Here is a 22472-nt window from a genome sequence, read left to right on the forward strand (position 1 = left end):
TTAATCCTAATTGTCTGGTTCCTACAGTACACGAAGTCGCAAAACCCCGGTTTTCAGACCACACTGGGTTGACACATTACATAAAGCCAAGTCAAACCATTTCATACATCAGTGCAACATGGAATACCAATCCCACCTATTAGCAGCAGAGCGGTTCCATCCACAAGGCCGAGGAAGCATACCAGTTCTTATCCATGGCAAAGGTTATGTCAGGAAAAGAGGGAAAACACTACATCAGCACTGGAACAGCTAAGGATGACTTTTAAGTTGCATGAGGTTTGGAGTGGGGCTTTGAGGAAAAAAGTTATGAGGAAACATTTAACAATAAGTACTTGGTAGGCGGCCCAAAATGCTAAATCCAGTAATACCTGGCTGACTGTGCGATAAATCATAAAAACTCATAAAACAGTATAGAGTCATTTGGTTTTATTTAGTTTGTCAAGCAAGAAAATGGGCCCAGAAGAATCTGGAGGCTTCTGGGATGGCCTGACTCCCTTGGCAGCACTGGGGAAAGACCTCTGGTGTGTAGTCTCTGCCCTGCCCCTTTCATGCCCCCACCTAGATGGCTTTTCAGTGAACATTGCTTATGTCATATTGATGGCAAAGCTATTGATAAGCTGATAGTCCTGTCTGCCCAAGAGATGGATTGAGCCCTGGAGCAGAGTAGTGGGGGGTGGGGAGGTATTCTTGCCAGCAAGTCGGGGGGGGGAAGTTGTACCCTCATTGAAGCTGTCCTGTGTGAGTGAGAGACCCAAAGCAGCAGTGAGAGAAGTAGCTGGGCTCGGGGGTATTGCAGGAGAATGAAATATCCCTATTGCTCCAGTTTGTTTGTTTTTAATTGCATTCCCCTGCTCTGAAAGTTGGGTACAGGAGAGTTTCTTTTGGGGTGGGTCAAACCGTGGGGAGACGGGAGCTCAATTCACATCAAGGCGTGCAAAGGACTGATCCATGCCCAGGCTGTTCTCCACAAAGATCTCATACTTCCCAGCATCAGCTGGCGTCACTTTCTTGATAGTGAGAGTTGTTGAGTCACTGCCAATATTATAGTACACTCTGCAGAGGAAGGAAAGGGAATCAGAACCCGGGAGCCCATTTTAAGACCTATAATAGACAGAAGTTTCTTCCTGACTTCATTAGCTTTCTACTAGGGGCATCAGCAGTTATCTGGACTAGGTTGCCTTCTACATTCATGCCCTATCAATGCAAATCAAAGGGTAACAAGCTCTTTTTAACCTGGCAATCACTAGAGAAAGAACTGAAGGAAGAGGAAGAATAATAATTATACTGTTTGAAGTTCACATTATACACTGTACTATAAACATTTAAGTTACGGCATCATCTACTGTATGCTTTTTTCTGAGCCTAAAAGTTACCAGCAAGAGCTTGTATGATCAAGGAAGGAAGATCAGAAATTCTTATCTTTGTTCTAACTCAGTTATCTCCGATCTGAGGCTACCCATCCAATATTGGGCTTCACTCACCGATCATCTTCTTCAATATCCTCCCCATCCTTGGCCCAGCCGACATCAGGGGCTGGCTCCCCACTGATGTGAGCTGTCAAATTGACTGTGCTGCCTTTCTTGGCTTTTAAATTGTCTGGGCCTTTCTGTATCTTGGCAGGTACTGCAAGAGAAAAAAACAGTTAAGATCAGAATTGGGCCCTTCCACCAGGCATCTTCTGCCTGGGGAGGACCTATCCTAGGACACAACACTCTAGCCTAACCTAGCCTGACTAGGTGGCTCAGTGGCTAAAACACTGAGCTTGTCGATCAGACAGGTTGGCAGTTTGGTGGTTCAAATCGCTAGTACAGATCTCCCGCGTGAGCAGGGGGTTGGACTAGATGACCTCCAAGGTCCCTTCCAACTCTGTTACTGTCTGTTATTGTTAATGCTGTGTGTCCAGATGTGAGTCTTCTTCCAATTGTTGGCATTGCTTTTCCTGTAATGGTTGTTACCGCTGAGTAATTGCAACTTAACATCCGCAGATGTTAGGGATTATGTTGCAAAGAGAGCTGCCATAGCCACTTCTCAGTGCATCAGAAAAGATTTCTGCGCACTTCCAGCTAATTTAAGTATCTCCTCTGTCTCTTCCAAACACAGAACACAGGCTATAATATAGGCACAGAAAAGGTGATTATTCATTTTCTGCTTTCCTTTAAAGTCTTCCTTTAAAAACAATTTAACTTGCATTCTAAAAGTGTAAAATAATCCAAGTATTCAATAAAAACCCCTTTATGAATTCATTCTATCTAAAATCTAAGAGAGTGGAACTGCTGTAAAATACAAAATTCATTGAATGGTGCTTCTATTTCTAGTCTTTTCTGATAAATTGTTAAAGGAAAAAAGGAAGAAAAGAGATATTAGCTGATAATTAACACAATGCAATATTTTTTAAATGTCTCTATGACATTACTGAAATAAACTATTTACTAAGTCTGCACTACTATTAATCTTCTCATCTTCTCATCGTTCCCATCACCCATCTCCTCCCACTTATGACTGTATGACTGTAACCTTGTTGCTGGTATCCTTACAATTTATATTGATATTGTTTCCTGATTGCTTATTTGTAACCTATGATAATCATTAAGTGTTATACCTTACGATTCTTGATGAACAAATCTTTTATTTTATGTACATGGAAAGCATATGCACCAAGACAAATTCCTTGTGTGTCCAGTCACACTTGGCCAATAAAAATTCTATTCTATTCTATTCTATTCTATTCTATTCTATTCTATTCTATTCTATTCTATTCTAGTCTATTCTAGTCTAGTCTAGTCTAGTCTAGTCTAGTCTACTGTCAATTTGCATTAAGACCCATCTGAAAGGAAATCTGAGATTATTGGGATTGTGAAAAGTGACTCTGCTAAGTTTTAGTCATGTAGCACTCAAAGTATGACCACTCAGCAATTTCTTCATTTAATGCAGAGTTGGAGAAGTAGGATATTACAGGATCTATATGCTTTGTAAGCATCATCTTGTATAAATAAATCTACACATAACTGTGATGCATGTCCTATTTTGTTGGTAATGTTCCCTTCTGACTCAAGAATGACAAGTCGTGTGAATCAAGACCTGACTAGGATATCAGTCTCAAAAATCAGCCTCCTCCCTTGACTAGAATAGAATAGAATAGAATAGAATAGAATAGAATAGAATAGAATAGAATAGAATAGAATAGAATAGAATAGAATAGAATATGAATTCTTTATTGGCCAAGTGTGATTGGACACACAAGGAATTTGTCTTGGTGCATACGCTCTCAGTGTACATAAAAGAAAAGATACTAAAAGAAATTATTCTGAGAATTCAACAGCAAATTCTCCCGCTGCTTTTCCTGCATCTCCACAGGATCACGAATAGCTAGACAAACAGCACCACTTTATTAGAGGGAAGAAAGGGAGGGAAGAAGGAGAGCAGGCAGGCTCTGTCTTGGCAGAGGCAGGGCTAGAGTTGGAAGCAGTTGGCTTTTTGCATTAGACAGACCCGGCCTATGAATAGAAAATGGGCAGGGCTACAACTTGAAGCAGTGGAGCAGACAGAGCAACCTTTCCCGGTGAAGGGTGCCAAAGTGAGACGCTCTCTTAGAGAAGAAACTCACTAGAATGTCTTCATTGCCCAAGGGGATGCATAGCTCTATGTTTAGCAGGGAATGTGGGAAGAGGGTCACATTACCTTCTATGAGGAGCCGAGCTGAGTCAAAGCACTCTCCAAAGGGATTCTTCACAGCGATGGAGTACTTGCCCAGGTCAGGAAGGGCTGCATCACGCACCACCAGTGCCACAATGTCAGGATCCTCAAAGACATAGCGGTACTTGGGCCCGTCCTTGAGTTCCACACCATCTTTGGACCAGCGGATAAAGGGGTCAGGGAAGGCACTGATGCGGCATTCTAACTTGGCTGCACTGCCTTCTATCAGCATCACATCTTTGAGGTTCTGTAGTACCCGTGGAGGGCCTTTGTCTTTCAGTTCCTTGCGAGACCTGCGAGTGGAGAAGAGGAAGTGGAACAGCAGGCATGCAGAACTTTGCTCACAAACTTATAGCTCCGTTTTTCCCAATCCAGTGGTCTCGGAATGAGTTAAGATTGCATCTCTCAGAATGCCTGTGTAGCATAGTCATCTGCTCTGTTGCCCTAGGAATTCTGGGAGTTGTAGTCTCAACAGATCTAAACTGTGTTCTCATTTCTCATTCTCATGAATTGTGCAATAGCAAACTGTCATGAAGTGAGTTCTGCAAAAAAAAAAAAAGGCGAATGATAACAGTTCCTGGGCAAAACAAATTATGTGGACATTTTTTTTTTATATTGGGATATTTGGAGGGGGTGAATTGAACACTTAGACATCAATATGTTTCTGCACTTAAAAATTAGCATTATTAAGCTGCAGTTAATTGAGCAACATTATTTTGACAGTGAATGCTTTAGGTATAAGAGAGCAAAACCTGACTAATTATAATTCCTCTTGTTAGATACCCGTTCTTCTCTGTTCCACAGAATTAACACTTATAAAATTATGGGTGTAAATATTATTAATGAAGATTAGCTTGCATTCGGCTGGAGCTCAAGCTTACTCTTGAAATGGAATGGCCCACTTTGTTTTTTATGGATAATTCTAAACCTATCAGAGTGTTCAACAATTATGTCGGGTGCTTAACTGTAAACAACTAAAACACTAGATTGTGCAAAGGGGTTGGGTGTGTGATAATAAGAACTAGTCCTAAGGGTTCATCAAGGTGCTGCATTATAAATAAAGTATTCAGTCTAAATGCTGAAGCACAGGAAAAACTCTTCAAGGAAGCAAAGTCTGTGTAATCTTCTCTCTGTGTGACCTCTTTGTAACCTGAAAAATTTAGGATCTTTATGCTGTTAAATCCCAGATTTTGAAAAATACACTGAATTGGATTCCTATCAGAGTATGTCCTTCTTGTCATATCTCTAACACCAGTCATAACATCATAGAATGGAAGAGTTGCAAAGAGTCTTGGAAATAATCCACTTTAACCCTTTGCTCATGGCAGGAATTGAGGATATTTGTTGTGACAACTCTTGTTCTCTGAAAAGTCTTCTTTTTTTACTACTTCTCTAGTAGCCCTTCCCCAGCCGTTTCATGACCACCACTTCTTTATATTACTTCAACATCCAATCACCTCTTACCCTAATTTTCTCAATTACTTCCAAGCTCTCTTTATCACATACTAAGCCTCTCTTTTTCCTAGCTGAACCATTGAGGATAATAAATTCAGCTTCCCATACTGCATTCTCTCATCAAAATATATCAAAGATACTTTCCCAAAACATCAAGAGATATACTAATATATCAATCTTTCTTCTAAATTCCCATTTCATGTGCCTTGTATTTGTTAATCTTCTTTCCCAATGACTTTTTGAGACCAAAAGTATAATTCATACAAAAACAATAGTAAATGATAAAAAAAAAACCAAAACTAATAATAGCATATAAAAGCAAGATGAACTCCGTTTCCTCACAAAGAGCTCACTGATATAAACGTCTTTCTCCAGAGTCTGAAAGACTACGAAATAAGCAATGGTGTAAGCAATGAGATGGAATGTTTCACATCTGGAATGCCTCATTTGAGAAGATTCCCTTTTTGGTTATAAAATGCTAGAGGAGGAACGCCAAATTACAAGTTAACATAGAGGCAGGCTAAGGTGGAGACAAACAGTCCCAAACTGTGGAGAATGATGACATTAAGAAGCAGCACCAATCCTGCCCTGGAACGATTTTTTCATTTCTAAAATACATATGTACCACCCTCTAGGCCAGAAAAGTATCTTATGGTTACTGTAATTTTTAAAAATGTGTGTGTGTGTGTGTGTGTGTTGGGTGGGTTCTACTTACCTTTACTACTGGTTCGCAATGGGAGCGCGCATGCACGCAGAAGCTTCGGCGCATGCACAGATTGTCAGTTATGACGTCCGGGCGGGTAGGCGGAGCCGGAGATTCCCGCCGCTTTTATTACCGGTTCTAAAGAACCGGACAAAACCGGAAGCAACTCACCACTGGCATGTGTGTGTGTGTGTGTGTGTGTGTGAGAGAGAGAGAGAGAGAGAGAGAGGGAGGGAGGGAGGGAGGGAGAGAGACAGGCAGACAGAGAGAGGGAGGGAGGGAGGGAGGGAAAGAGAGAGAGAGAGAGAAATCAAAGTCCTCCTGGACAGTCGTTCAAGAACCCCTTTTCTCACTACCAGTGAAGATGTCATCCTTCTACTGGCTGCCTTCCTCACCTGTGCCCACGATAGGAGGCCTGGATACGAATAGCGGCATTCTGCACCTGAGGATCATTAATGTCCAGGGAGCATCCTGGTGGGGGAGGGGCTGCTGCTTTCTTGGGTGCAGCTTTTGACATCTACAGTGCAAAGGAAAGACAAGGAGGAGGAGGAGGAGGAGGAGGAGGAGGAGGAGGAGGAGGAGGAGGAGGAATGATAGATTAACATAGGAGAGAAAATCCCCATTGCCAAATGGTACAAACTCCAGCCCTCTCTTTGCTTCCATCACCTTCTGACTGTTGGGGGAGGACATTACATTTCCAAGTATGCATCCCCCCATGGACTGCCAAGAAATTTCAGTGAGTGCTATCCTCCCACATCCAGAATCTTCAAAAAATCATCCATTTGGCCAAACTGAAATGACCTTCCAGGTTAGAGAGCTTCCTTTTGACATTCATACTACAAACTCGCCATTGATTTGCATGAGGTAAAGCTGCTAAAGATCCCATCCATCTCCTGGCCCTCATGAGGGAAAAGTTTTCCTTTGAAGCAAGGAAGAAAACACTTCCAGTCAGATGGATAAGACAGAGCTCCATCCTGGCCTCCCCATTGCAAAGGAAGGTTCTCAAATAGGATAATGTTTGGGGGAGGGTCATTAAGTTGGGGCAGAAGTCCTAATATCCTATTATTTTTCCACAAAAAAAGTTGGAATCTCTTACCGTCAATTCTACCAGTGCAGCTCTGCTGGGATGAAAAAGGCCACAAGCCTCTCATCCCACTCAAATTTATATCTCTGGAGGGGAGATCTCAAGTCTGTTCATGCCCCCAACTGCATTCCTGTCCAGGCATCTCCTTCTTTGGCTGGGGTGGGGGGTGGCAAGTGTGCCCCCTGCTCAGAGGGGAATCTTGGCACTCCCTTATATAGTCTGCTGCCAGGTACCTGTGAGAATTGGGGCCGCGCTGATTGCAACCCAGTGCTGTGTAATCAGATTGACCAGCCCAGAGAGACTGGAGCAGCTGAACCATTCCTGCCTTTTGCTGAGAGACAGAGAAGGGGAGTGGCAGACTGACACATACACACCCTCTCCGGGTTGCTACCAATATGTGCTCCTGTTCGAGGACCAAAAACACTGGACAGGAGAGAGCACCAGGTATTAGGATCAAGGACAAGTCAAACAGCTTGTAGGAGTCAAGAGATCTACTCCAATGCACACATTTGGTCAGGAAAAGTGATTGAAATGTGCCTTTCACAGATAAAATGGATGCAAATCCAGCAGGTTCTGACAGGTTCTGGAGAACCGGTAGTGGAAATTTTGAGCAGTTCGGAGAACTGGCAAATACTACTTCTGGCTGGCCCCAGAGTAGGGAGGGAATGGAAATTTTGCAGTATCCTTCCCCTGCCACACCCACCAAGCCACACCCACCAAGCCACACCAAGCTCACCAAGCCACGCCCACAGAACTGGTACTAAAAAAAATTGGATTTCACCACTGATACAAACCTCCATTCATCACACTGAACTACAGAATGGGACAACTCACCATGGGCAACTCGACACAGCCAACTTGTCATGGTCCACTTGCCACAAGACAATTCACTCCAGGACAATTAAACAGTTCGATAGAATTATTTTAAATAGTTTAAAAAATAATTTAATTTTTGTCATTCATATTTCATTTTGTCCCTCCTTTGGCATCCTTTCTTTAATGATTCTATTCTACTCTTTCTTCTATATTAGTGTAACTCTTGTCCACTGGTGAGTTGTCCTGTGGTGAGATGGCTATGGTGAGTTGGCCGCAGCAAGTGGTAATAACTATGTTATTGCAACTCTCCCAGTTATATACTATAATACTAGGCGCTAAAATGGAGGATGTTTCCATACAGTATCTTTGCAAATTCAGGGTCAGTTCTCATGAGCCAGGTAGATCCAAGAGGGAGTTACCTTATTACTGGCTCAGATGCCGGCATCTGCAATTTGGGGGGGTTCAATAGAATTTGCAGTTCAATAGAACTTTGGGCCAATCTCTTCTCCCCTTGATGGAAATTCTTGCTTCACTCCACCTCCTGGTCTCTGGTTCTCATAGAAATCCACCTATGGCAGCATTCATTTCACCCAGGGGTGAAATGTAAAATTTGTTACTACCGGTTCTGTGGGCGTGGCTTGGTGGTGGTGGGGTTAATGTGACTGGGTGGGCGTGGCCAACTTTTTTTTTTTAACTTTTCAAAGCATTTTTTCTAATGCTTTGAAAAGCCTCTACCAATCAGGCAACTCAGCTGGGATCATCAGAGAGGCTTTTTAAAAAATGCTGATCAGGCAACTCAGCTGAGATCATCAGAGACTTTTCAAAGTGTTTTTTACCACCTCTTTGGCCAAGAGGTTGCAGGAAAAAATGCTTTGAAAAGCCTCTGACGATCCCAGCTGAGCCATGCGATCATCAGAGGCTTTTTTTTTAACTTTTAAAAGCATTTTTTCGTCAGAAGAGATTGTAGAAAAAATGCTTTTAAAAGTTAAAAAAAAAGCTTCTGATGATCGTGCGGCTCAGCTGGGCATGGGGGGGGCAGGGATTTTTGCTACCGGTTCCCCGAACCACCCGCCACCATTACTACCGGATCGGGCGATCCAGTCCGAACTAGGAGCATTTCACCCCTGATTTCACCCCTTTTCAAAGTTGGTGGAGAAAAGGCTACATTTGAAGGATTATGCAGCAGAAATAGTGATGGCATGAAATGACATAGGAGAGGCATGTGTGCTCAAAGTGTCTATCATGCAGAGCTTCAATATGTCTCTCCTTAAATTTTATTCATTTATTCAGTTTCTATAGCCACCCAATTCAACCACATGGCGCTTGGTTACTTACAATTCTAAAACTATAAAACAACTAAACAATAAAAACATAAATACGTACAGCAGCCAAGATAATTAACCAGAAAAGTACCATAAACAGTAAAGCCAAAAAATGGTACCCTTAACACACCTGAATCCTAGGCCCAAGTAACATAGCCAAGTTTTTAAAGCCTTGAGAAAGGCCAACAAGGTTGCAGCCATTCTAATTTCTAAGGAGAGGATATTCCATAAGACGGGCTAGAGCAGAGAAGGGCTGACTTCTAGTTCCCACCAGTCAACACCCTTGGCAGACAGGATCTGCAGTATGTCCAATCTGCTAGATTGAATTGGATGTTTAGAGACTCTTGGAAAAAGATGGTCCCCAAAGTAACACAGTCCCAAACCATGTAGGGCTTAAAGAGGACAACCAGCATCTTGAATTGCACCTGGAAACACACTGGCAACCAGTGCAACTCATGTAATTACATTTAGGCAAGAAAACCCAAATGCGCAGGTATAGAATAGGTGGTACCTGGCTCAATACTAGTAATTATGAGAGGGATCTTGGAGTCCTAATGGACAATCACTTAAATATGAGCCAGCAGTGTGCTGCAGCTGCCAAAAAGCCAACACAGTCCTAAACTGCATTAACAGAAGGATAGAATCAAGATCACATGAAGTGCTAGCACCATTTGATAATGCCCTGGTAAGATCACACTTGGAATATTGCATCCAGTTTTGCTCGCCATGATATAAAAGAGATTTTCAGACTCTAGAAAAAGTGCAGAGAAGAGCAACAAAGATGATTAAGGGACTGGAGGCTAAAAACATGAAGAACAATTGCAGGAATTGGGTATGTCTAGTTTAATGAAGAGAAGGACTAGAGGAGACATGATAGCAATGTTCCAATATCTCAGGGGTTGCCACAAAGAAGAAGGAGTCAAGCTATTCTCCAAAGCACCTGAAGGCAGGACAAGAAGCAATGGATGGAAACTAATCAAGGAGAGAGGCAACCTAGAACTAAGGAGAAATTTCCTGACAGTTAGAACAATTAATCAGTGGAATGACTAGCCTCTAGAAGTTGTGGGTGCTCCAACTCTGGAAGTTTTTAAGAAGAGAATGGACAACCATTTGTCTGAAATGTTATAGGGTTCCCTGCTTGAGCAGAGGGTTGGATTAGAAGACCTCCAAGGTCCGTTCCAAATCGCTATTATTCTATTAGTAATGGTATTGTACATGTGCTGTGTATCTGGCACCATTTACTACATGTGAAGTCACACTCTGTACCAGTTGAAGTTTTCAAATACTCTTCGAAGGCGACTCCATGTAAAGCATGTTGCAGTAATCTAAGCAGATGGTTACAAGGGCATGGGTGATGATGAAGAAGGTTTCCTGGTCCAGGAATGGGTGCAACTGGTGTACCACCTGAAGCTGTGCAAAGGCTCTCCTAACCACAGCTGCCACCTATGCTTTGTGTAGGAGCTATGAGAATAGGAGGACCCCCAGATTGTATATTAGAGCTGTATACACAAGTAGTGCTACCCCAACCAGACTTAGAGATGGAAGAACCTTGTCTCCAGAGGGTCCAAATACCCACAGCTACTCAGTCATGCTAGGGTTGGAGCCTGTTTTGCCCTATTTAGACCTAAACAACCACCAGACACTGGGATAGGATATCCACAGCATCATTCAAGGGGCCTGGAGTAGAGATATAAAGCTGTGTGACATTCACATAAAAAAAACCAAAAACAAATGAAAAGTGCTGAGTCTGCACATCCAATTAAAAAAATTTAGCCAAAGGTAAAACTAAGCAAGCTTAGCCTTCTGTGCAAATGCATCCACTATTGTTTTTTAAAAAACCAGCTTGATTACTAATTTTATTGTGTAACATGCAGCCAACATATTTAAAAACTAACATCTATTTTGCCATCAAGTGAAGTATCAAAAAACAGACACCAAAGGTGCCTTTTGAAAGATAAGTTAATTATGAAACTATATTTATTTATTTATCTAACTAACTTGATATAATGATGGATCTAACCCAATAACTCACGAGACAGAGTAATGTCTTCAAGGAATTCTTTTATTGCAGGCCTGGATTGTTCCTAGGCCCATTCCTCTAATAGTAACTTACCTTTTGTCCTTCTCTTGCAGATACACATCTGGAAGTACTGGATGACCTCATGGTGGGACCTCTTATACCCAGGGGGAGGAGTCAGAGGTAAGGTGGAGTGATGGGATATGTGGTTGTGTTCATATCACATGGGGATGTGATATGAATGGGTTAGACATTTAACCTGACATAACTTTATTGATAAAACTATTTTGTGGTTAGGGTATGTGTATTTTCATTGATCCTTCCTTCCTTCCTTCCTTCCTTCCTTCCTTCCTTCCTTCCTTCCTTCCTTCCTTCCTTCCTTCCAGGATATTTTAAGATAAGATGTTCCTGAGCAGTGAGTCTACTGACTTATCTACACATTTCCAGCCCTCTCCCATTTTACTACCATCACAGTTAAGAGAACACTCCATTGTCAGTCCACCATAGAAAGGTATTATAATCCAAGAACTCCAAGGTCATTATAAATGTATTGGCTTTTAAGATGTTAAAACACTCTGCTGAAGTTCTTGCAACATGCTTAATATGATTACTGAATTAACCATTGTGGGGGTGGGAGTTTCACAGCATGTTGAACCACAGTATAATCATACAAGTTGAGTTCACCCAAGTTACAAAAGCAGAAAAAAAACCAAAAGAAAAACGGAAGGCTAACCAAGTTGAGCATGTTGCGTGCAATCTCAACCACTTGATCAACTGATTCACATAAGCTTGTTATGCAAGCCCAGTCTTTGCTACAACAGATGAATGAAGCAGTTCTTCTGAAATAACTACTGTATCAGCTATGAGGCTATTTTTTTAAAATTAATTCAGGGGTGGGGGTGGGGGTGTTAATTAAAAAGATAAAATACTTTGACTTGTTTAAGAATACTTTTTCGCTAATTTGCAGTTTCAGTATAGCTAGCTTGTCTGATACTTTCCGGTATGTTAGTTGGTTGAAAAGTATACATAAAGGACGTACAATAGTTCAAATGTTTTAAAGGTGTTTGAGAAGTGTTGAGTGTACCAGATTTCCAGAATGGCATCTGAGCCTCCTTCCATCTCTCCTTGCAGATACAGCTTCAAGGACTTGGAAGGCTACCTCTGACTTACTCGTGTGAGTAGGAGAGTGGCAGTGGTGGGATTCAGCCAGTTCGCACCACTTCAGGAGAACCGGTTGTTAACTTTCTGAGCAGTTTGGCAAACTGATTGTTGGAAGAAATCATTAGGGCAGAGAACCGGCTGTTACATTACTTGAATCCCACCACTGGAGAGTGGGCATGGGTGTCATAATGAGTTAGAGTTTTGAGTCATCTGGTTAGTACTGAACTCTCCTCATTAGCAATTCTTAAGATAGTAATAAAGAGAGTTCCTAGCGTAATAATACATTGCCCTGCCTTCTTTGCCCTCATCTGCTTTGCTGCTTTGTTTTGTGGTACAGAAAGCAACAGGATAATGTTAAGGAAATGATGGCCTGAGAGGGAGATAGGACCAGGTCAAGGGCATATGGCTAAAATTGGGAATTCCATACTCTTCTCCTTTCGTGTAAATAACCAAAGACAATAAGCTCATTGCCTACACTAACTAATAATAGAATCTTTCCAGGATTTTAAATGGGAATTTAAGGCCTGGGTCTGTCTGGAGTACTGTAAAGATCAACCTTGAAAACTTCCACATGCTAAGTGTGAAATCTTTAATACTGTGATGGAATGTTTCACTGGAGAACCAGTGGAGGCAAATCTTGGCAGGCCAGAATTTTCCCGAGAAGAGGTCGTATATTCCCTCAAAGAAAAGCCTGAATTAAGAGATTTCACAGTTCAGAGCTGAATGGGGAGGGGAAGCTGAATGGGTTCAGGTTAGCTACCCTTAGAATCTCAGCATATATCTGGTAGGTTAGAGGATTATAGCTTGAGTTTGGCAAGACTCTGTCCGTTAAGTGTAAACAAATAAAGGACTGGATTTTGCTGTGCTGTCTGTGGGGTTGGGCCTGAAAAATATTGATGTTTCTTAGACTTTATGGGATTTACCCGTAGAAGAAAAGACTATGTGAATGCTAGCCTATGAAATACTTTTTCTCTTTCTACTTGCATATCTGAAGCAAGGGACCAGCATGAGTACTGTGAAGAAGAGCCCATAGTATGTGGAATGACAGTTTGGGATCCACTCAGAAACTAACCCCAGAGCAAAACATTATTGTGTGGGACAGGCTGCTCCTACATGACAACAATACTCAAATTAATTTATTAGTCCTATATTTTCAGCCTCCACAGGTTTCCTCTGGATTTCAAGTGGCATCTTGAGGAAAAGTAGGAATTCTTGCCAGATGAAGGTTAGAAAATGTGTACTAGGAAGATGATTCAGGACTCTGTGCTAGCAGAGCAGTGTAGTTTCTTACTTATTCATCCAGAGTCTATGAGAAATTAAAAATGCAAAGACTATTTGTTTCACTATAGTACCTTTTAAAACCAGTTCTTAGATTACTCTAAATCTGACTTGTATTATAGCTAATGACTGATTTTTTAACCAGTTTTGTGCTGATCTGACAAATGAAGGATTCTGTTAGGCAATACTTTACCAGACCAAGTTGCATAAAGTAGTGAGTATGTGGTCCAATTCTGTTCCTTATTTGCCTGTTTGGTCCCGCCACAGAACCTAATTTCAAAAGCTCTTCTTCCATATGAGCCAGATGGGATAAGATCTCCATCAGTGGTGGGTTGCCCCCGGTTTGGACCGGTTCGTAAGAGGCTCCGCCCACTGCCCCAGATGTCATCATAGGCAATCTGCGCATGTGCAGAAGCTCAGTGTGCACACGATCCCATTCCAAACCGGTAGTAAAGATAAGTAGAACCAACCCCTGGTCTCCATGATTCCTCCCATAGGAAGAACCTCATACAAAATTGGTTAATTATTGAAATGTGTAACAAACGAATTGCCAACTGTGTTGTTTCCATCTATTCTGCAAAGGTGAGGCTAAAGAACCCCTTACTTATGCCTGAGCTCAAAGGCAAGAATCATTGTGTTCCTTCAACCCGATTTAATTTAAACCAGAACTTCTGAAAATTTCAGACTGGTGGATAAATGTGTGAGCCCAGAGAGCCTGAAGTCGTTTGTCTACTCAGAATCACGGAAGAAGGATACCATGAGGACTAGGCCATACCTCATCCAGTTCTGATTTCCCCAAGTTAAAACCATATTGTCTACGATCTGCTTCATATCTTGATTGCATTTGCAGTCTTGTATATCAGTCTATGTCAATCCCTTGACTTTCTAATTCTTGTTTTTGTTTCAGTTCTGCCCGATCTGTCAAGATGTCCTTATATCTAACAATATTCCCCATATTTACAATATTTGGGTATGTCACCGCTTCTATTGTAGAAAGCCACATTGGTATATTCAGATAACGTTTTTCTTTCACTCTCTCCCGCACTGATAGCAAACAATTTCTTACATAATGTCTTTGGAAATATCCATGTATCCTTTGTTTGAAAATTTCAGACTGGTGGATAAATGTGTGTGCCCAGGGAGCCTGAAGTCGTTTGTCTACTCAGAATCATGGAAGAAGCATACCATGAGGACTAGGCCATACCTTGCAATTGTATAACTACATCATCCTCTTATGTGAGATCCTGTTGCATGTGGATGATGTTCAGCAAGTTCAGGGGAAGGAGAAGGGTGAGGACTAAAACAATGCAGTGAGGAACAAGTATGTTCAACAAGCTATGACATGGGGATTATTGGTACTTTCACATTGGCGATAGAGAATTTGAAAACCAGACCATTAGAAAGTGTGTAAAACCATGTTTAGAGATAGTAAATTAATCTAAATTTAATGAGAGGTTAAGAACAAATGGGGAATTATAGGCTGCCTTTATCCCCTGCACACATACCATTACCCCTGCCACCCACTCTTCATCCACACCCACACACATGTACTACCACCGCCAGCACCTTCTACTTATGGTGGTGAACAAGATTCTCAAGGATCAGTTGAAGTTTTTCATAACAGGTCAAAGACGCCAATTTTGGTTCTCTTTGTAAGTCCAGCATTGGACCATCCAAGTTCTGCCTCCACCTTTTCGGAAGGGTTCATCCTGTGGGTTGAACCCAGCCTCCTCACTTCCGCACTGCAGACATGAAAACTTGTTTTGCTTCCTTCCTCCCCATAAGACACAGTGTGAATTTGTGTGTGCATTTTTTATGCACAAGTACCAGTTGTATTTATGGATTTAAAGTTTATTTATTTATTTTTATTTTTTAATTTGATTTATATGCCGCCCTTCTCCGGAGACTCAGGGTGGCTTACAAGGCGTTAAGCAATAGCCTTCATACTTTTGTATATTTATACAAAGTCAGCTTATTGCCCCCACAAACTAGATCCTCATTTAACCTACCTTAGAAAGGATGGAAGGCTAAGTCAACCTTGAGCCTGGTGAGATTCGAACTTACAGTAATTGCAGACAGCTGGTGTTAAGCACAATGCTTTTAGTCTGCTGAGCCACCAGGCCCATTTAATACTATATAGCCCCTTGGTCAATTCTTTGATGATGCATTCTGAGAAAATGTGATGCATTTTTTTTTTCTAAATTTGTATCTAAAGGGGAAACAATGCATATCAGACCAAAAATAGTTCCAAGGCAACTCTGCTCTTTTTTTTTTCTTTCTATGACCCTTTAATGCCTTTATTCTGGGTGGGGTCAGGGCAACTGAATAGCACTGAGTGTTTACAGGCTGGATGCCCTTCCTGATGCCTAAACTGGAGTTCGCGTTCACAGGAGATATTTTTTTCTTGGTGCCCTAGGAGAGAAACATCTGCCGCTGCCTAGGATTGAACTCTCAATCTTCCAAGGGGAAGGTGAGTATCTTCACCTCTAGGCCACTGCTCCACTCAGCAACTCCACTCATATTTTTAGTTAAATCCAAACACATCCCGAGGGGTCTCAATTGGCATTCATCGTTGTCTTTAATAGAACAGAATTAATAGAACCTAGATTAACCACCTCAATCTTTTTACTAAAATGCAAAATGTATACCTTTCTTTTATAAGTTCCATTTTCTCCATGAATCACATCAAGCCATTGAAATTATTCTCTGCCTTTATTTTTACCGGTGATCTGCTTCCACACAAGGCATTTATTGCAGATTTCCCCATTTTCACTCACCCTTTGGGAAGGAATTCAAACATTTGTAACTTTTTCATGTTTTCTCATTATTGTGTCCACTTTTCTTTCAGGAAAAAGACTAGCACAATATGAAAATGTATACGTGTCTTTTTTAAAAAGAGGCCTAGTTCCACTTTGTGTAATAGGGTATTGGAAAAACTGTACCCTTTACATCTCAGCGTACTTTTAATATAAACTGTGTGGTACGCATCCATTTGTAAACCTTAATTTTTTAAAAATTAGTGCCAAAATGCTTTTTCAATTACATCTTTTAAAAATGTTTAAAATGCCACTAGAATACTAATTTTAAAAAGAAAAACCTTTCCAAACTTTTTTGACATGTAAGAAGCACTTAGCATTAATAAACAATTTCTTTTAATTAAAAAAAAAAGGTTACTAGGATACCCCCACCCTCATGATTGCTCTGGTGAATATAATTTTTTTTTTCTTTTCGTCTACAGCATTTATGCCGTAGCTTTGGATAGACATAGAAAATAGTGAGATGAGTTTACAGGAAGACTGCAATATCCATAATAAACGTGGAAAGTCATGTGTGGTTCCATTTATAGTTGCAGCAGAAGAACTGTGATTGATTTGTGATAAACCATCCATCTGGAAGAGGCTTGTTGTTTTTGCTTTTCCTGTGCAAGAGGGAAAACGTGCATCGTCTCCACATTTAAAATACATTGGACAGGGTGAGAAATGAACTTGGGGGAAATCAGAGGCATGGATTTACATACCCAAGGCAAGACAGGATAGTTGCATTTATGCAGTATGATGCCTGGGTTCAATTTTCTCTTCCACTCAACTGTTAACGTCTGATTTCCACTATCCTACCAAATCTACCTCTCTACCCCAATATACCCCAACACACCAGAGATCGTAGAACCTGTAGATTCTAGTGTTCAAAATGGCTTCCATCCTTTTCAGCAGGACCTGAAAGGTTGATTGCTATGGATACTATACAGGCCAGGCAGTGTAGAAAAGGAACGGCCTGCATCTTCATTCCCTCTTGGGAAGGGAGACAGGTAGAAATATTCTCCTGACTATGTGAGTGGCTTCATTAGTGAGTTTCTACCACCGCAGAGATACAGTCAGCCACCATCACCACAGCAAGGCTAACAAATAAAGGGCTGGGATGAGCACAGAGGCCACTCCGTTTCCTTCCTCAGCAATAAAACTGACACACAATTTTGTACATCCTGAGAAAGCCGACTGCAAAAGAAAAAGCTGCATAAAAGTGGAAGCTCTCTGCCTGTTTGACCAAGTGTTCTGCAGGGCCCAAGACATACTTTGGCAAAAGAGCGTTAAGGAAAGAGTCTTGTGTAAATATAAATACTTTGAGGAGGTGGATGCTGTGTAGAAAGTATACACTTGATTCATGAAAGTGGGCAGGAAGACAAAGTGTCTCCTGCATGAGTTCTGAAGGGGGGGGGGGAAAGGATTATACTTTCAGAAAAGCATGTGCAAAATGCAAGGAGAGATTATGGCGAGATTGTGAAAGTTTGAAGATGAAAGGTCTTCTAATGGGCGTCTAACACCAGCATTTCTCAACTTTGGCGACTTTAAGATGTGTGGATTTCAACTCCCAGAATTCCCCAGCCAGCTTACATTGGGTTGTTGTAAAATCCTAAGACCATAAAGTTGGAAGAGGCCATTGAAGCCCTTCAATCCAACCCTGCTCTGTGCAGAAACACAGATTAAAAGTTTACATCTACACCTAACAGATGTAGACGTAATACATGCCCCTCCTTTCCTATTTCCTGCCTTGGGAAACCCAAACAACCACGATGATGACAACAAACTATTCCACAACTGCATCGCGCATCAGTTACACAGGTGGTGGGCACAGTTTTCCCTTCCTGTTGTGCCTTCACACAAACCTAATCTAGTAGGGCTGATCCATCTTTTTTCTTTTTCCCAGTTCAGGTTACTCTGTAAAACAAAACAACGGGCCGCTCCTCAGGGCTATGCACCAGGGAACGGAAGTCACCCATTAGGCACATCTGAATCTTCCAAGGAACTTTCTTCTGACAAGGAGAGGTCCCGGCTTTTGCCTCTTCAAAGCCCCTCTCAGATTTCCCAGAGCACATCACCCCTTTGTGAACCCAACCCAACCCAACCCAACCCCACAGTCACAAGTCTTGTCACCAGGCACTGTTTCATTCCCTCTAAACAGGCTTGCCCCGCTGTGAGGATTGTGGGAGAAGGGGAAGATCAGCAGCCAGCGCCGATGACTCTTTTTCATCCATGAGGTATATCAACCAGTCCCACCTTGGCCGGGAGGACAGGTACTTGGCCCATTACGCCCCCTGCTGGAATGTTTTGTGGCTCCTCCGGCAGGGCAGGCGGCTAGGGCACTTGGCTGCTAGCGGTATGGTAGGAGCGCAATAAGACCTTGTGCTTGGTAGCCACTTCATTGCGCCGACGCTGGTGCTCCACCAAGAACTCTTTCAGGCGACTCGTGGTGAAAGTGAGGGTCTGACGCCGTAACTTCATGAGATAGGCATCCTGGAGCCACGGATTGGCAAAGCAATCCTTGAGAGTTGGACGGCTCCTGCAAGAGATAAGATTATTAGAAGGAGCTTTCCAGAGCCCTTGTTATATTCAGGGTGGAAATAAAACCCCAGAGTGAAAGAGCCTGGTGGCGCAGCAGACTAATAGCCTGTTATTATCATTCAGCTACCTGCAATTACTGCTAGTTCGAATCTCGCCAGGCTCAAGGTTGACTCAGCCTTCCATCCTTTCTAAGGTAGGTAAATTGAGGACCCAGATTGTGGGGGCAATAAACTGACTTTGTATAAATATACAAAAGTATGAAGGCTATTGCTTAACGCATTGTAAGCCGCCCTGAGTCTCCGGAGAAGGGCGGCATATAAATCAAATTAAAAAAAAAAAAAAAGTCAGGTGGAATGTAAAATGCACAGGATGCCATCAATGCAGACTCCTGGCTCTTTGTCTAGTTCTGTATTACAGGTGGTCCTCTACTTACAACAGTTCATTTAGTGACCGTTCAAAGTTACAGTGGCACTGAAAAAAAACTGACTTATGATTGTTTTTCACACTTACGACTGTTACAGCATCCCCATGGCCACATGATCAAAATTCAGATGCTTGGCAACTGACTCAATATTTATGACAGTGGGGTCACCTTTTGTGACTTATCTCACAAGGAAAGTCAATGGGGAAATCAGATTCACTAAACAACTGTTAAGATTAACTTAACCACTTTCATGTTTCACTTAACAACGGTGGCAAGAAAAGTTGTAAAATGGGTCAAATTCACTTAAGAAATGTTCTGCTTAGCAACAGAAATGTCGGGCTCAATTACGGTGGTAAGTTGAGGACTACCTGTGTTTACGGTGTTGCTGGAGCTCTCCAGCGTTTCAAACCAGAACTTTTCTCAGTCTTTTACCTGGAGACATCTCAGCCTGTACTTGATACCTGATCTGCATAAATTATGCATTCTGATATGGAACCCAAACAGGATACAGCCAGAATTTATCACAGAAATAAGGCACAACTAATGCAATTTCAGCATCTTGCTCCTCTAAAAACCGTATCACCCCCATTCCACAAAAGTACTGGTGATACGTATATATGATGGATTTTATTTTCAGGAAAGGATATTTAGAATGATGCTATTGATCACATCGGATGATTGTTCCAATGTTTGCCATGGATGTCCCTGACCCTTTTGGGTTTTTATAAGGTGCTGAAGATCAGGTTTCCTCTTAAGCATTTGGACTGGGAACACTGTCGATTGGTTTGCCTATTGCTTGTCTTTTTGCTATTGATTTGTAAGATGGAAGGATTTAGCTGGACCTCTGGGACCTGATAGATTAGTTGTTGCTATAGTTTCTTTCTTTAAAAAAAATACATTGGATTCTTTACTGTTTTTGTGATCTTAATTCATTGTTAGCTGCCTAAAGCTCAGTAGCAAGATGGGCATCCATAGGTTTAGGAATGCAAACAAACAAACAAGCAAACAAACAAGCATTTGCTTCCTCTTGCAATCCTCTTGCTTCCTCAAGCAAAGCCCTATAAATATCCTAAAGCTTCGAGTGCATTTATAATCTTCACACCTAACACTATGATGATGCTATAAGGAGTTTGCAATCAAGATACGCTTCAGATGCTGCTCAACTATGCTGACAAAATCTATGCTGCTCTCGGTTTCTGTCGCTTTCTCTCCCCACCGTTTCACTCACCACGGATGAGCAGAGAGGACCTTGCGGATGAAAAGTGCAGCACTCTGGGAGACATTAGGGTAGAGCTTGAAGGCATCATAACGCCCTGCGAGGATCCTGCTCTCTATCTCCAAAGTATCTGCTTCAAAGAACGGTGAGCGACCACTGAGCCTGATGGGAGCAATTGAGAATGGAAGGAATGGGCAACATGAATGATCTGCTTGTCTATGGAACTAACATTCCCCAGTGAGGTACCGCTTTGTGAGCATAGTTATTTGAGGTTTCTACATAAGAAGGTTGTGCCTTTAAAATTTTACAGAGCATGTTATTGGCCAGGTCAGCAGGATATCAAGGAAACAGGACTATAGGCACCAACTGGAGATATATATAATTCCCTGCACCAATTGCAGGGAATTAATCAGAGAAAGATCTTTAATTCTACTTGACACACTCAATTCCCTGCCATCACTCATCTCAGCCATACTTACATAATATACGTGAGGACTCCGATGCCCCAAATGTCAGCTGCTGAGCCAGTAGGATCCCCCTTCACCATTTCTGGAGCTGCACAGAAAAAGAAAGAACCACTTCTTTCTTCTTTGTAGATGACATGCGGTGCCAAATTCCATATTGTGCCCAGAAGGTCTTTCATTTAATATACCGAATAAACCCATCAGCTTAATTGGGTCACATCTCAGTGCTTCCCTAGTACACCTCAAGTGGCAAACAAAGCTGTGTGTAATAAACAGCTTTGCAGCTGGAGCTACGAATACGAAGAGAGAGACGGACTAAAAATGTGCCAGACAAGAAAGCTTACTATTGCCATGTTGCCTTAATGCAACAGGAGGGAAGATATTAATCTTCTGGATAAGAAATCTTAAAGCCAATCCATGATTATGGAATGAAAGAGAGGAAGAGCAAACATATTTGGTCAAACCCATCAGAGACAGAGTAAAAAGAAATACGGACTATAAACCTAGTAAAATATGATCACACAAAGGCTGATACAGTCTGTTTGCCCAGTTATTCAGTCAATCTTCAAAGGAGCAATCATTCCACTGATTATTTATTTTTTTAGATTTATATCCTGCCTTTTGTATAGGACCATGATGGCGAACCTATGGCACACATGTCATAAGTGGCACGTGGAGCCATATCGGTGGGCACACGAGCTCAGCTCCGGCCACCTGATTTTCGGGCCTTCTGGGCCCACCAGAAGTAGGGAAACAGGCTGTTTCCTGCCTCCAGAGGGCCTTGGGATGGTGGGGAAGGCCCTTTTTTTGGTCTCCCCAGGCTCCAGAGCTTCTCTAGGAGCCTGGGGAGGGTGAAAACAGCCTTCCCCACCACCCTGGAGGCCCTCCAGAGGGCGGAAATGGCCCGTTTGCCAACTTTGCTGCCCGGAAGTCAGCAAACGGGCTGTTTCTGCCCTCCAGAATGCCTCCGGGGGGATGGGGAAGGCCGTTTTTGCCCTCCCCAGGCTCCTAGAGATGCTCTGGAGCCTGGGGAGACCAAAAAAATGGGCCTACCGGGCCCACCGGGCCATCACGTACCAAAAGCGAGGTGAGCACGGGGGGGTTGTGCGTACATGCATAGGGTGCATATATTTATGGGTGTGGGCACGCGCATGCGTGACCCCCCCACTCCCCCCGCTTTTGGCACGCGATGGCAAAAAGATTAGCCATCACTGGTATAGGAGCTCCAGCTGGTGTGTGTAGCATTCCCGCCTCCCGATTTTTTTTACAAGGAGCAAACCTTTGTAGTAGTTGGGGTGAGAGAGAGAGAGAGAGAGCAACTGCCCAAAGTCATCCAGTGAGCCTCTATGGCTAAAAGTGGACTTGAACCTGGATCTCCCTACTCCTAGTCCAGCACTTAACCATTACACCGTACTGGCTCTTGGTTATTCAATGTCATATGTTGCAAGCCACCCAGAGTCACGTGACAGTGAGTTGAGCAGCATATACATTAAATAAATAAAT

The 22472-nt window shown here is 42.3% G+C and overlaps 2 protein-coding genes across 6 annotated transcripts in view; both read right to left on the reverse strand.

Moving 5' to 3' along the window:
- Positions 1-411: 411 nt before the first annotated feature.
- SPEGNB (SPEG neighbor) lies at positions 412-7032 on the reverse strand. The gene is made up of 5 exons (XM_034433684.3): positions 6948-7032; positions 6247-6368; positions 3679-3986; positions 1482-1623; positions 412-1053 (listed from the first exon to the last, which is right to left on the reverse strand). The coding sequence occupies exons 2-5, from the start codon at positions 6366-6368 to the stop codon at positions 915-917; spliced, it is 711 nt and encodes a 236-aa protein (XP_034289575.1). The 5' UTR covers positions 6948-7032; the 3' UTR covers positions 412-914.
- A 9190-nt stretch (positions 7033-16222) lies between these two features.
- SPEG (striated muscle enriched protein kinase) overlaps positions 16223-22472 on the reverse strand; it is a 130888-nt gene continuing 124638 nt past the window's right edge. For all 5 annotated transcript variants that reach the window (XM_060687850.2, XM_060687851.2, XM_087881614.1 and 2 more), the window contains 3 exons: positions 20985-21060; positions 20518-20667; positions 16223-18863 (listed from right to left, as the gene is read on the reverse strand). In XM_060687850.2, coding sequence (XP_060543833.2) covers positions 18659-18863; positions 20518-20667; positions 20985-21060 — 431 coding nt within the window. In that variant the 3' untranslated portion in view covers positions 16223-18658. The remainder of the gene's footprint in view (positions 18864-20517; positions 20668-20984; positions 21061-22472) is intronic.

Source organism: Pantherophis guttatus, chromosome 1 (genome assembly GCF_059756535.1).
Source record: "Pantherophis guttatus breed Tessera chromosome 1, ASM5975653v1, whole genome shotgun sequence".
In the NCBI taxonomy this organism is placed as follows: domain Eukaryota; kingdom Metazoa; phylum Chordata; class Lepidosauria; order Squamata; family Colubridae; genus Pantherophis; species Pantherophis guttatus.